The sequence below is a fragment of the Populus trichocarpa genome, chromosome 2 (genome assembly GCF_000002775.5).
Source record: "Populus trichocarpa isolate Nisqually-1 chromosome 2, P.trichocarpa_v4.1, whole genome shotgun sequence".
In the NCBI taxonomy this organism is placed as follows: Eukaryota; Viridiplantae; Streptophyta; class Magnoliopsida; order Malpighiales; family Salicaceae; genus Populus; species Populus trichocarpa.
In genome coordinates this window covers 15,347,958-15,361,951 of record NC_037286.2, presented here as the reverse complement: position 1 = coordinate 15,361,951, position 13,994 = coordinate 15,347,958, and the positions used below count along the sequence as shown (strand labels likewise).

At 31.4% G+C, this 13,994-nt stretch overlaps 1 protein-coding gene across 1 annotated transcript; it reads left to right on the top strand.

The window, feature by feature from the left end:
- Positions 1 to 4,977: 4,977 nt before the first annotated feature.
- On the top strand, positions 4,978 to 5,538 carry LOC7481422 (pectinesterase inhibitor 5). Its single transcript, XM_002301496.4, has one exon. It carries the CDS (start codon positions 4,978 to 4,980, stop codon positions 5,536 to 5,538), a length of 561 nt encoding a protein of 186 aa, XP_002301532.1.
- The last annotated feature ends 8,456 nt before the right edge of the window (positions 5,539 to 13,994 follow it).

The following is a 13,994-nucleotide window of genomic DNA, read 5'->3' as shown; positions in this document are numbered from 1 at the left end:
ACGCCACCTCTAGAAATCTTTTGTTGCTGAACTTATAGTGGAGAATCTCATCTATTTAATAAAGATCTTGCAACCACTCCACCATTATTTACTTAAAATTAACCTTCAACTACTTGTTCTTTACAATCTTTTTCTAAGCCTCTCATGTTGTTCCAATTATTTCTATCATTTTTTTAATTTTTCTCTTCCTTGGTAACTGACAATACTTTGAAACTTTCCTGTAACTCTTGAAAAAGTACATTATTATTATTATTGTTGTTGTTGTTGTTGTTGTAGCTAAGCTAATAGGTTATCTCTCTCCTTTTCTTTTATAGTTGAGGTCTATTCTAGAGTAGCTAAGTTAGACTCCAACTTCTTTTCTTTTTTTGCCATCAACACTTCTTACTTTGAATTCAAATCCTCATTTTAGGACTTTTATTTTTCCAAAATCTCTTTCCTTACATCTTTCATGGTCTAAATTATTGGCTTTTATGGTTTTTCATTTGTCAAGTTAGTTGTTTGAGGTACCTAAGCCTCGTTTATTGTATATATGGAAAATACATAGAATATTATTACTCTAGAGAGGCACCATTTTCCTCCTGGTTATGTAGGGTGAAACTAAAAGGTAATATTTGTACTTGAGGTAAAGGTTGCATGCTTGGAAGGGGTTGTGTTTTTTTATGTATTTGATTTCTTCTAGATGTTCTTTTCCTTATTAAGATTGCTTGCAGTGCTCACTCAAGTAGGCTTGTAATTTTATGACTTCTCATTTGAAGTTGTCAATTTCTTTCGGGTGGTTCATTTTAAATAGAGCATTTTCTTCTAGTTACATTTTGTTTTATGTATTTTATGTGGTGCACATTTAAGGGAAATTAGATCTTAGCAGGGCAACCTAATTTCTCCATGTACTAAAACTATAAAGTAGCATGTAAAGAAATAAATAAAATATGCAAATGGATGAATTGATTATGTATGCTTGTTATTTAAGACTACGAGGATGAACTAAATCAAATTTTCTTGGAAAGTTTTCATTGAAGGCTCAAAACCTATAGAAACTTTGATCAATTTAGGGGAAAACAATTTGTCTCTGATAAGAGTTAACTCAAACATAAACTAGCATTATACAATAAAAAAAAAGCAATAAATGTCTAAAATATGTAACAAAGAGTCTTTTATTAATACAAAATAACATATTACAAAGTTTGTCTAATACAGTACAAGCTTTTCTAAAAATTATTATTCTAAACAATTCTATCCTATTCTTCTATTTTGAAGTTGATTGACCTTTTGCTATGAGTTGGGCTATGCCTTTAAATTTTATAGCATAATGTTTTATATCTTTAGCTTCTATATGATAGAGTATGGTTTTAAAATCCTAATATTGTTCCTTTTTTTTTCCAGCATTTCTCTCATCTATCAAAGTTTGCTTAATTAAGTCAAATTCATCTTTCTGACTAACTAATTCTCCTAAATAGTCATCTAGTTGTGTAATCAACCCTGTTTGTTGTTGACATTATTCTTGAAGCATCTCTCTTGTTTATTCCATTTTATTTATCTCAATTTAATCTTTATTTGCTCATTTCTTGCAATTTTTTTTATAGCTTTGACTATTGCTTGTACCATATCTATTATCTTATGATCTTGCTCCCTCTTTGCCTTTAACTATAGGTTAAACTTTGCGTATAGCTCTTGAAAGTATGTTGTTGTTACTATAGTTGGACCAAAAGGTATCCTTTCCTTTTTCTTAGAAACAAGAGTGTTGTGCCTAAATCTTATGCAACTATGTTATGTACCCATATTGCTTTTGGAAGCTAATATGGTCCTACAAGGATATCATTTCCCAACACTCCAATAATGTATTGGAAAACATGGTATGTTTTCAAACCTTATCTGCTCTACTAACTTAAAGTCAAACCATATTGGCAGACAATTTCCTTTATCATATTAGCCTTGCTTTAACCTAGTTCTTATATCCTCGATAGTAATATGTCACCATCTTATACTTTTAATGAGGATCAATGAAAATATAATAAGATCACCATATAAATGGATATGTATGAGATGTCATGTTATAAGGTTAACCCTAATAAATATGATCTAGCTCATAAAGGGTTTTGGCTCGCTTTACTTCCCCTAAGATTTTTTTTAAAAGTTCCTATATTTTTGAATTTTTAATGGGGTAAACCGATCTTTAAACCTTTGCAACATGGGTATGAGAGTAGCTCCATAATACCATGCATAGGGTATTTTGGGTATTAATATATCTCACCTTCTTATACTTTCTATAAGGATCAGTGAGATATAATAAGATCACCATATAAAAGGATATGTATGAAATGTCATGTTATTAGGTCAACCCTAATAAATATGATCTAGCTCATAAAGGGTTTTGGCTTGGCTTTACCACCCCTAAGATTTTTTTTAAGGTTCCTATATGTTTGAATTTTTAGTGGGATAAACCAGTCTCTAAACCTTTTACAACATGGGTATGGGAGTAGCTTTATAATATTGTGCATATGGTAAGTTTTTATCTAAGAAAAAGTACATATGATCATCAATGTATATAAGTCACACTCCCTACCTAAATCTCTATATCTAATTCTAAAAGGGATGATCACAGATCTAAAGCTTTTTATTGGTTGGTGTTAATGTGTGTGAAAACTTGAAAAATGGCATGCATGAACATTTAATGCATAGATTAAAATTAATACAATTATAAATAACATAAATAAAATAAATATTGAACAAAAAATGGTAATAAAGGTATCAAAAAAGAAAGCATATGCGTATAGGCTTAACCTAGTCCTCAATGGAGTCATCATGTAGTAGCACTCGGCACAATGTTAAGACCTCTAAAAATAAAAGGAAAATGGAAAACAATGGAATTGTAACCTAGTAATTAAATGAAACAAAAAATTCTAAATTATGTTTTGGTTCAAGTTATTCAAGTAAGGGTTTGGTTATGCTTAAGGAAAGTTAGACATCACCTTTATTGCATCTTTTCGTTTGAAAGAATACGATATTCAAGTAAGAGTTTGGTTATGCTTAAGGAAAGCTAGACATCACCTTTATCGCATCTTTTCAAATGAAAGGTTACTTTAACTATATGTTATTTTCTAAATTTATTATATGAATTCCATTAATTATCTAAATTATTTTTTGAACTTATTCACAGCTTATTTAATTTATTTCTAATGATTTGTGAAGAATTCAATGATGGTCCTTAAAAATAGAAGACATGTTGATTAGGCAATTTGTGAAAAATTTGATGTTCATATCTAAAAATAAAAGAGTTTTCTATTAGGCCATTTGAAAAATTTAACATCCATTCCTAATAACAGAAGATTCGTTGATTAGGTCACTCATGAAAAATGGACGTCCATCCCTAAAAATAAAAGACTTGCCAATTAAATCATTCAAAAAATTTGATGCCCATTCTTAAAAATAAAATACTCTCTTATTAGGTCATTCACAAAAATATCAACATTGGTCCCTTGAGAAAAAAAAGATTTGTCGATTAGGCCATTCATGAAAAAATTTAAAAGGGTTGCTAACATGAAAAAAAAAAACTCATTTATTTATTTTAAATTCCCAATATACATGAAACAACAACATATTAAAGTTATATAAGGCATAAGACTAACATAGAGATAAAAAGATAAAACAAAACAAGATGTTTTTCTTACTTGCTTGTTATAGGCTTCATAAACATGAAGGAAAGATAAAAACAAATCTCCTATCATGCATGATCAAACTAGGTCTATCTTATCCAACAAAACAAAGATTTAAAGCACAATCAAACCCTCTTAAAACCACAAATCCGACACTCATGAATTATAATTCAAGAAAAGAAAAATAAAACTCATTAAGCATGTTTCACCATGGATTTTCAAAATAATAACTTCATGATTTGCAAACTTAGCTTATGGTATTTAAACCCCAAGGTTCCCTTCATATAGAAGTAGAAAAGGCATAAAAAAGGCCATTTAGTTCAAGAAAGAAAGAACAAAACTCACATGGATGAGAGTTGTTGTTGTTGTTGTTGTTGTTAAATGCTATTGTTTCTACTGTGATTTTTTATGAATTTAGAGCATTGAAACAATATATTTTGGAGTTGGGCTCTTCATAAACATCTTATATATCATAATGTTGCTAAATCATCTAATAGTCTTATTGCTTTGTTTTGATTTCTATAACTTTAGATAAAGGTAGAAAATCAAAGCAGGGTTAGATGTACTGAACTTCTGGATAGATTATGATATCTTTGTATTGGCTATGTTTTGAACTTCAAAATGGCACAAATAGAATTTGGAATTTTAATAAACATTTTAGGCATAAATCTTATACTTCTTAAAAGCTAAAGAATGCCTAAAACTAAGATATTTATCTCCAATTATAACTCAAAAACCCAATAATGTTTCAAATTACCGCTTATGGTGTATATCTTTTTTTTTTTTTTGGTTTCAGATCCTCTTTTTTTATGATCTTTTCTTTATTGTCTACGTTTTATCCTTTTATATTCCCAAATAAGCTCTTTTTTGCTAAATCATAGCCCTCCATTTCATCTAATTAATCTCAGTTATCCATATCTTTGTATTGTCTATTAATTAATAGCAGTAGTAATGTTTAGGGTTTTTGGGATTTTGTTGAAGAATTTGTCTTTTTTATTTAGAATGAATATTTACCACTGTATAATACCAGCACTTCAAAATCTCATAATATACATTGGGGGTAGCCTAAGAAAGAGAATACAGACAGATTCCAACGATTCTAAATATGGCAAAATCAATATAAATGCCTGAACCTGATAAAATGCGACGCGATTTCCTTGATTTATATTAGGGATAAATTATCCCCCCAAATAATTCCTTATATTTGCTTACATTAAATTCAGTCGTCTGTATATATTTGTACAAGCACAGACTCTCTCTCACGCGCATCACAGAACAGTTAATTCTTAGACTGACGTTCACTTTTCAAAGCAAGCAAATTAAGAAGATGGCTTCTCCGCTTTGCTTTATTTCTTTAATCCTCCCCTTGGCGGTCATTTGTGCATGCTGCCCTTCCCGCACCGCAGCAATCAGGTTTGAAACGAAAGCCGATGCAGCGTTAGTTCAGAGCATATGCAAGGAGTCCCAGGACCCCGACTTCTGCAATAGGACTCTAGCCGTCGACCCACGTGTTGCTGCAGCCAGCATGGATGGTTTAGCCATGTTATCTATTTCATTGACCATTGATCAATTACAAACGACATCGGATAACATTGCTAGCATTCTTGGTCAAACCAGTGACCCAGTTGGCAGGCAACGACTTGGAGTTTGCCGGACTGATTACAAGGATGCGCTAGGGCAGTTTCGTAGAGCTTCCTCTTCATCAGACGCCAGGGCTTATTGGGATGTGATCGATCGGGTTAGAGATGGAACCAACAAGGTTATAGATTGTGAAAATATTTATAAAAGAGATCCTATTAGTGTGTCACCCATCACAACTGATAACCACAACGTTATTAAACTATCAGAGCTTACTTTGATAATTGTTGATAAGATTCTTCCGCATTAAGTTGTAGGTTTATCCGGATGTGATCAGATGCCAAGACAGTTCTTTCGAGGTTTAAATCATCATATTGTTTGTCTTGTTAGCAATTAATATATGATATATTGATTATTATGGGAGTGTACTTTTTTTTAGTTGATTGTTAAGTTGTTTAAATGTTAACTATCATATTTCACATATTTCAACTAAAAGATTCATGTATAAATTATTGTTTATATAATGAATTATTATTTATATCATGGATTCATATTTAGTTTTTTTTTTTTTTTAGTTTTAATTAAAAGCAAACGTCATATGTAGTAAAATAAAATGAATATTTCTTTGTCTTAATTTTTTAAAAAAAAAATACAGAACTTTCTAAGGAAAAAAAAACTAAAACTAAAATGAGATATACCCATCATATCATGCTGGAGCAAATGTCGCATCCCATAAGACGAGCTCTCCCAAATCTGAAATTACTCCTCTCTCTTAGTAGTCAGTTTAGCTAAGTAATCTGCACATGAGTTAGCTTCCTTTAGAGTATCTTGGATACTTATCTCTCGAGATCTTGACAACAAGTCTTTAATCTTTTACAATGATAGCATCAAATTTGTGGAAGCCTATGGAATCCTCTTGTACGAGTCTGAGAAAGAGTCCATAGAATTTGAATTACAAATGATCATAGTCAGACCGCTATCCTAAACAAACTGCAATCCAAACTTGATAACTAGTGGCTCAAGAAAGAGATTAGATCCCACGGCATAACAAGAGAAACCAATTAGCCAATCACCATTATTATTCCTTATTAGGCCACCAAAACATATGCGTCCTGAGTTGCCAAGAGAGCTCCTATCAACATTAAGTTTGACGAAGCCTTCATTAGGTTGCTGCAAGGATACCATCCTTGGAGCTCTATGACCCTTGTCATTGCAAATTAAAAACTCTCTCCTAAATAGTGATCATCATAAGCCATATTATTGTGATGACGCCACAACCACCAAATAGCAATTAAGAATAACGAGGATCTCCTAGTTATGGCAAAGGAGGCCAACCATTATTTTGCATCATTAACCCAAAAACCACTTATAAGACTAAAGCAAATTTTAATCCAGATCCTCCTAGCAACACCATAGTCGCAAAGGCAATGCAGTATGTCCCTCATATCATGATTACAGTGGCAATATGCTGTAGTATTATAAAATTTCCTATGAAATCTGAAAAGATTAGTAGGAAGAAAATCACGAAGAATGAACCAAATACAAAATTTTACTTTCTCAAGGAAAGGTAGCTTCCACACCCATTGTCAACCCTAGCCATTTACAGACCCCTTCAGATGTTGAAGCAACCATAAGTAGGCTGATTTAGAATTGTAACATCTTGTGGACTAGCAACCCATGTTACACAGTCATCAAAAGGAGAAAAAGTAAAGAAAGGAACAACCATAATCACAAATTTTAAAACAATAGGAATGATAGTAGTCATTTTAGAAAAAATCCATTAACCATTTATCCATAAGTCTCTAGCCTGTAAGTCCACATCAATAATATTAATAACATCCACAAGAAAGGATAAAAGACCCCTCCATCAATCAAAGATTAAACCATAAAGACAAGTATTTCCCAAGTTTGAATATGAGCCCCTCCTTCAATTTAAGAAAAGCTTTAACGATGGCATACCAAGTTAGTGAAGCTGACACTAGAGCCCTAGTCACACTGAACAGATCCTTATTAAAAAGATATTTGTGCTTCAAGAGACCAACCCAAAACTTATATGGACTGTTAAACATGTGTCAGACCTGTTTACCTAAAAGAGCTACATTGGAGAGTCTTATCTCCCTAACACCACGCCCCCCAAACATCTTAAGGCAAGCAATAAAGTTCCACTTTACCAGGTGGAAGCCACGAGTAAGATTCTTATTCTGCTAGATGAAGCTCACATTTGAGCAAATAGATTTTGGAATCCAAAAATATTACATGGGATAAATAGGTATAACAGACATCATTGAGCATGTCAGAGTTAATCTCCTTGCCTTATTTAGAAGCCTGTCTTTTCAAGAAGAAAACCTCTTGCTAATTTTCTCGAGGGCAAAATTAAAATAGTCTTTCTTAACTCTTCCTTAAATTAGAGGGAAACCCAAGTACTTGCCCAAATCACTCACAAAATGAATAAGAGATAATTGACTGAATATGTTCTTCCTTGCTCTACATACATATTTAGAACATATAATCCTGGATTTCTCAAAGTTCACTTTTAGTCCAGATGCTTTGCAAAAATCAAATAAGACATTAGATATGAGACTAATCTAAGAATTCTTTGCCTTTGTGAAAAATAGAATATCATCAACAATAAAAAGATGTGAGATATTTGGGCCACCACAAGATAGATGCACTGACTTCCTTATCTTACCTGCAACTTTATTAAAAATTAAATAGGAAAGCTTCTTCATACCCAAAACAAAATGATAAGGAAAGAGAGGGTCTCCCTATTGCAGGCCTTTGTTAGGCACAAAACTAGACAGCTTAGTAACATTCCAGATAAGGGATAAAGAGAAGGAACGTACACAAAACATTATGAGCTGGATAGTCTTGTTAGGGAAACCAAAATCTTCTAAAGTAGCTGTAAGAAATCCCAACTATATTTATCATAAGCCTTTTTAAGGATTATTTTAGCTGCTAAAAGCCCCTATTTACTTTTGGACTTATGTATATGGTGCATAACTTCCTAGGCCACCATAACATTGTTTGTGGTGCATCTGCTTTGGATAAAACTACTTTGAAGATGACTAATTAACTCATCCAGAAAAGGGCATAATTTGTTAACCAAAGTCTTTGTAATTAGTTTGTACACTACATTGTAGAGACTTATCGAATGGAACTATTTGATATATAAAGGTTTGTCCTCCTTCAGAATCTAAACTAGAAGAGTCTATGCTAGCCTTTGGTCAAAATAGCAGTTAGTGTAGGCATTACTAACAATGCTGCAAACATCATCTCCAACAATATCCCAATATATTTTGAAGAAGAAAAGCTAGAAGTCATCCACACCTTGCGATTTAAAAGAATCTACAGTCATTAGCGTTGTAAACACCTCATCCTTCATGATAGATTTTTAATAAGCCAGTCATACCTGTATAGGACACCCTAGGATTGTTTTGAAGAATATGTGATCTAGGTTCCACATACTGATTCAAGCAAAATAGAGACTTATAGAAAATGAAGGCCTCCTCCTGAAGCACCTTATCATCAGTACATTAACTATCACCAGAGATAAATAATCCATTAATATGGTTGTGCCTCCTCTTGATCACAATTTAAGTGTGGAAGAAACTGGTATTGCGGTCTCTAAATTTCACCCATCTCTCCTTAGATTTCTAGAACCAGAAAAGCTCCTCGTGATGAAGAATATCATTGTATTCTTTTCTTAAGTCCCTTTCTAAAATAGCCAAGGAGTGTGAAGCACCAAATTCAATACTTTGATGGACACCATTTAACTTAGTTTTAATGCTTCTTTTCCTTATGAATAAATTACCAAATGTATTCTTATTTAACCTAATAGCATCCTCCTGAATATATTGTAAAGTACCCATCACCACTTTGTGATCACCATCTTTCCACGCCCCAGATACACGATAGTGTGGAAATTTAATGCTCAGCCTATATGGCTTCAAATCTGAAAGGTATGTTTTAAATATTTAGAGGAAGGCCCCCACAATATAAAAGGATGGGATTATGGTCTAAATGTAGCTTACACAAATTCTCAACAAATGCATCCTAGAAAAAATATCAGTTAGGCGTTGCTAATGCTCTATCCAGTCTTTTGTCTAAGCGTCTGATTCCATTTATTTACCTGTGCCAAGTGAAGGAATGTCCAACATATCCTAAATCAAGTAGGTTATAGTCATCCATCAAACTAGTAAAGGTGGAGGCCTTAAAAGCATTGAATAAACCTCTTATGTTCTTTGAAGGAAGGGAAATCTCATTAAAGTCCACACTAAGATGTTAAGCCTCATTTAATCTTGTACTCATCGAGACCATGTGATCCCAAAGCAAAGAACACAAGTTGGGGGTTGGGGAGGCATAAACAACAGAGAAAAAACAGGCTGATTACCTGAATGCAATTTTAGTGTAACACATTGAGTCATGATGTCTACAATTGAAACCCTAAAAATACCACTTGTAGATAAGACTTATATTCCCTATGAGTGTCCATGAGCTTTAGATTTAGCTATAGGTGAATACCTAAGATGTGCCCAGAACTTGGCCGATTTGGAAAACTAGCAATGGGTTTCTACGAGTACAAACAGAATTGGTTGAAATTTTTGTGCAAGTTCTTTACAATGACGCCTACCCATAATATTCGCAGCACCCCTCACATTCCAGGATAAAATTGACATATTTTTGAAAAAAAATCATTAAAATAATTAATGGATTTAAAAAGAGAGGCAATAATAATCTTACTAAAAAGATCTCTCATCTATCTGCATAAAAGTGTAGTCTCTGCAATTGGATTCTCCTTCAATGATTGCTAGGATGAAATTCTAGACTCCTCCCCAACATCTCCAGGATCATGTGGAATGTCCAGCCTACACTCCCCAAATATAGAGTGAGCCTTGCTTAATAATCAGCTAAATAGCTCGATCTCGTCCTTTATACGAAGGAATTTGTTGAAATTTGTATATTCATTTTCAACTAGAAATTGACAGTATATTTTATTCAAATTTCTTGTGGATGAACATAGGTTGTTGATATTAGTTATCTATCCACACTATAATTTAATTATAAAACAAAATAAGTCACAAACGAAAACCGCAACTCTAAAGCACAAATATCAAATATAACTCTAGAGTAACATGTGTTAATCTACAAGTTTTAAAATTATATTATTTTTTAAAATAAGTCTTTAACCATATTTTTAAAAAAAAATATCCTAATGTGCTTCTTAAAAAAAAAAACTATTTTTTTTTAAGATAAAAAAGTGTTCTTGAAACTTTTCAAACTCTAGGGTCCATGGTAAAGGAAGGATAATTAGGAAAAACCCTAATTATGCTAAGTATTCCACTATATTATACAGAGAAAACATTATGGATTAAAACACGTTTTTTCTATTTTTTGGTGATTGTAGCATTTTATATTCTAGTCACTAATTTTTCTTTTCAATTCTAACCTTCCACATAACATTGGTGATTAGGCTTGATAATTGTTTTTTGTATTGGGTTCTTGCGTTGTAAAAAAAAACACATATCAAGTTAAAGCTTGATTTGACAAAATATAATTCAATTTTATTATTCAAAATAAACTGAGATCAATGCGACCAAATTTGACATAAAAAAAAAAGCAACCTTTTTTTATCTTTTTATTGTACTAGAGGTGTAAATTTTGAAATTTTGATCCCAAAGTTTTTTTCTATGTTTGGTCCTTTTAGTTTTTTATAGTTTTATGTTTTAGTCTAAAACTTACTTTGGTTACATTTTCAGTCCTTAAGTTTAAAAAGAAGACAAAGAGAGTCCTAAAAAAATAAGAGAGGATAAAGAAAGTTGTTTGTTGTCCACATTTCAACAAGTAGAAAAGTCAATCTTGGTGTCAATTGAGGATAAAAGTTCTATTTAGATGTCTTTGACTCCTTATCTCTCCCCCCCCCCCCCAAAAAAAAAAAAAAAAGCTAATAAGGGCTCAAGAATTTTAGTTGGGTTGATTTTTGGTTTTTTGACGGATTAAATGTTATTTTGAAGTTAAATACAAGTTTATTGAGGTTTGTGGAATATTTCTTAAATGTTTACATGTAAAAAAGAGTTGAAAAAAATAATCTTTTAGATTAAAAAGGTGGTCGCAAAGTGGTTGGAATAAAGCCAATAAACCACACGTTATATGCTTTTTTTTTTTCTTAAAGATAGGAAAAAGAGAATGGTATGACGCATAACTTGACCTTAATTTTGATGGTCTCGGGCCACCCAAGCCTAAATGCCTAGCCTCTTTTTGAACTTCGTGTTTTTTATTTTTTTTTATTTTTTTCCTTCAATTTTAATTATAATTCATTAAAAATTAAAAAATATATATATTTAGGGTATTATTTTATTAAATATAGTTTGATTTTTACTTTCTATTATTATGATTGTAGTATTTTTTTATATATAATATTAGTAAGCATTTGTTTTGTACAACCTTCATAATGTTTTTTTCTTTTAATTTTGTTCGGTGGCTTTTCCAAGCATGTCTATTTTTATTATCATGTGATTCAATAAAAAAATAAATTTCATAAAATAAAGTTATTAAATCTAATTAGATTCATGAAACGAATCATAAGATTGTCAGGTTAATCCGGGTCAATTCAAAATGTTATTGTCTCAGTATGTTTTATCTTTAATGTTAAAAAAAAATATATGTACTCACTATGTTATCGAGCTACATAATTTAATTTTAAAACTGTACTAATTATATGTAAGTCAAGGGGTCTCCAGTTTTATTGTCGGGCTGCGTTTACTAAAACCACCAAAAACTTCTTTGTGGCAAGTTGTGAGCGGTGTAATAGTGCATTGGAGTCAAAATAAGAGTATTATTTTTATAGTTAAACATGTTTTCTATTATTATGATAAGATGTCTGAAGACAAATATTATGGAAGAAAAATGCTAAAAAAAAATGGAGTGTGTTAATAAAATAAAAAGGTTTTAATTATAGAGATATTTTTTTAATCTTATTTAATATTTCAAATAGTCCAGATTTTTTTATATATTTGTTTTATTGCTTTTGATTTTTATTAAATAAAGAACATAAAATAAAACAAAAAAATAATTTTTTATGAAAAAAATATTAATAAATGGAATCAGGTCTTTAGTGTTCCTAGAAACATTTATAACTTGCAATTTCTGAAATTATCAATGATGCTTGTCTAGGAGGCAAGTGAAGGGAGAAGACGCAAAAGCTAGGAATAAATTTCACATCATCAGTACTCGTATTATTTGGAATTGTTTGGAAGTGTAGTTATAGTTATAATTTAAAGTGTTTTTTATGTCGAAATATATCAAAATAATATTTTTTTTATGTTTTTAAAAATTATTTTTGAGATCAGCGCATCAAAACAATTCAAAACATACAAAAAAATTAATTTCTTTATAAAAAAAATTAAGTTTTTAAAAAATAAGAGTACAACCACGTTTCCAATCGCTCACTCTTTATTACATGATCGTGCTATTTCTTCATGAATGGAATCCAAATACTACTACCTTATTTAATATTAACATTTGAATTAGAATTTTAAATATTTTTTGAAATGAAATTTGAAAAGATGTGAATTATTTAAATTTATATTTTGATTGAATACTCCATGTTCAAAATTAGTTCCTAGATCCATTACAATTGATTTAGCATTGACAAGCAGCGAATGAAAAGATAATATATGCAAAAATTATCTAATCACTATCTTTATGAGGAAATGAAACTGACTTACCATTCTAGGATCAAATTTCAAATTAAATGAAAAAGAAAAAAAAGGTAAAACAGTAAGAAATAAGTGATAAAGCGTGCAAGAGGATGCTTGCAGGCGTTGATTTGTCATCGCATTGTTTTGCGGTTGTTATTTATTAAGGAAACCAAAGATAGATTGTGAGGTTAGAAAAGAAAAGAAACAAATAGAGAAATGAAAAATGGCTAAAGCTTAAGTGAGTGATTAAACTAATAAGTATGCATAAATTTTATTGTTTTAGATATTTTTATATGGAGAATTTTCTTAAATGCTTGTTGGGTTTTCAAAATTTATATATGAATCCTCACCTAAGTGTTGAATGGAGATTTCGCATGATAATTACTAGTTAATGGTATGTTGGTGAAAGATTGAATCATGCTTTTAAGTGTTATTTTTATAATTTTAATAAAACTAGTAATTAATTTACTCTCCATCTCCTAGAAGCATCAAAAGCAAGTATTTGTTGCTTTTGCAAAACTAGTGATCTGATCATGGTTTTTAATGAATCTTATACCAGTTTTTGTATTAGCTTTTTTGTAAGTGTGATTGGGGCAAAAGCAATCCCAACCGCAAAAACAAAAAGATTCCAGCTGGCGAATGAGCTTGGATAATTGCAAGACCTGTAAAACAAATCTCCTCTCCTGTGGGTTTGGAAGCGCTCCAATGTCTAAGTCATTTAAAGCTGGTGATGTAAGCTTTGTAAGGTTGTAATAGTGTATTTAGTTGTTTTAACAATATTTAGGATTAAACAAGAATAAGATTATGGTCTTACTTTAAGAGGCTACTTATAGAGCTATAAACTTATGTGCATGTGTCATTGTAAGGGTAAAGTGGTCAACGACCTTCCAATTCTGGGACTACTAGGAGACAAAAGTCTGGTAGTGGCAATGTGTGCCCCTACAAAAGCTTCTCCCCCGTTCAGGTTGTGTGGCAGCGAGCGTTAGACCAACTCCTACGGTGAGATGTCCGAGGGACATGACCACATATAATATACATGTATAGTTTTTTGGTTCAATTCGGAGGAGAT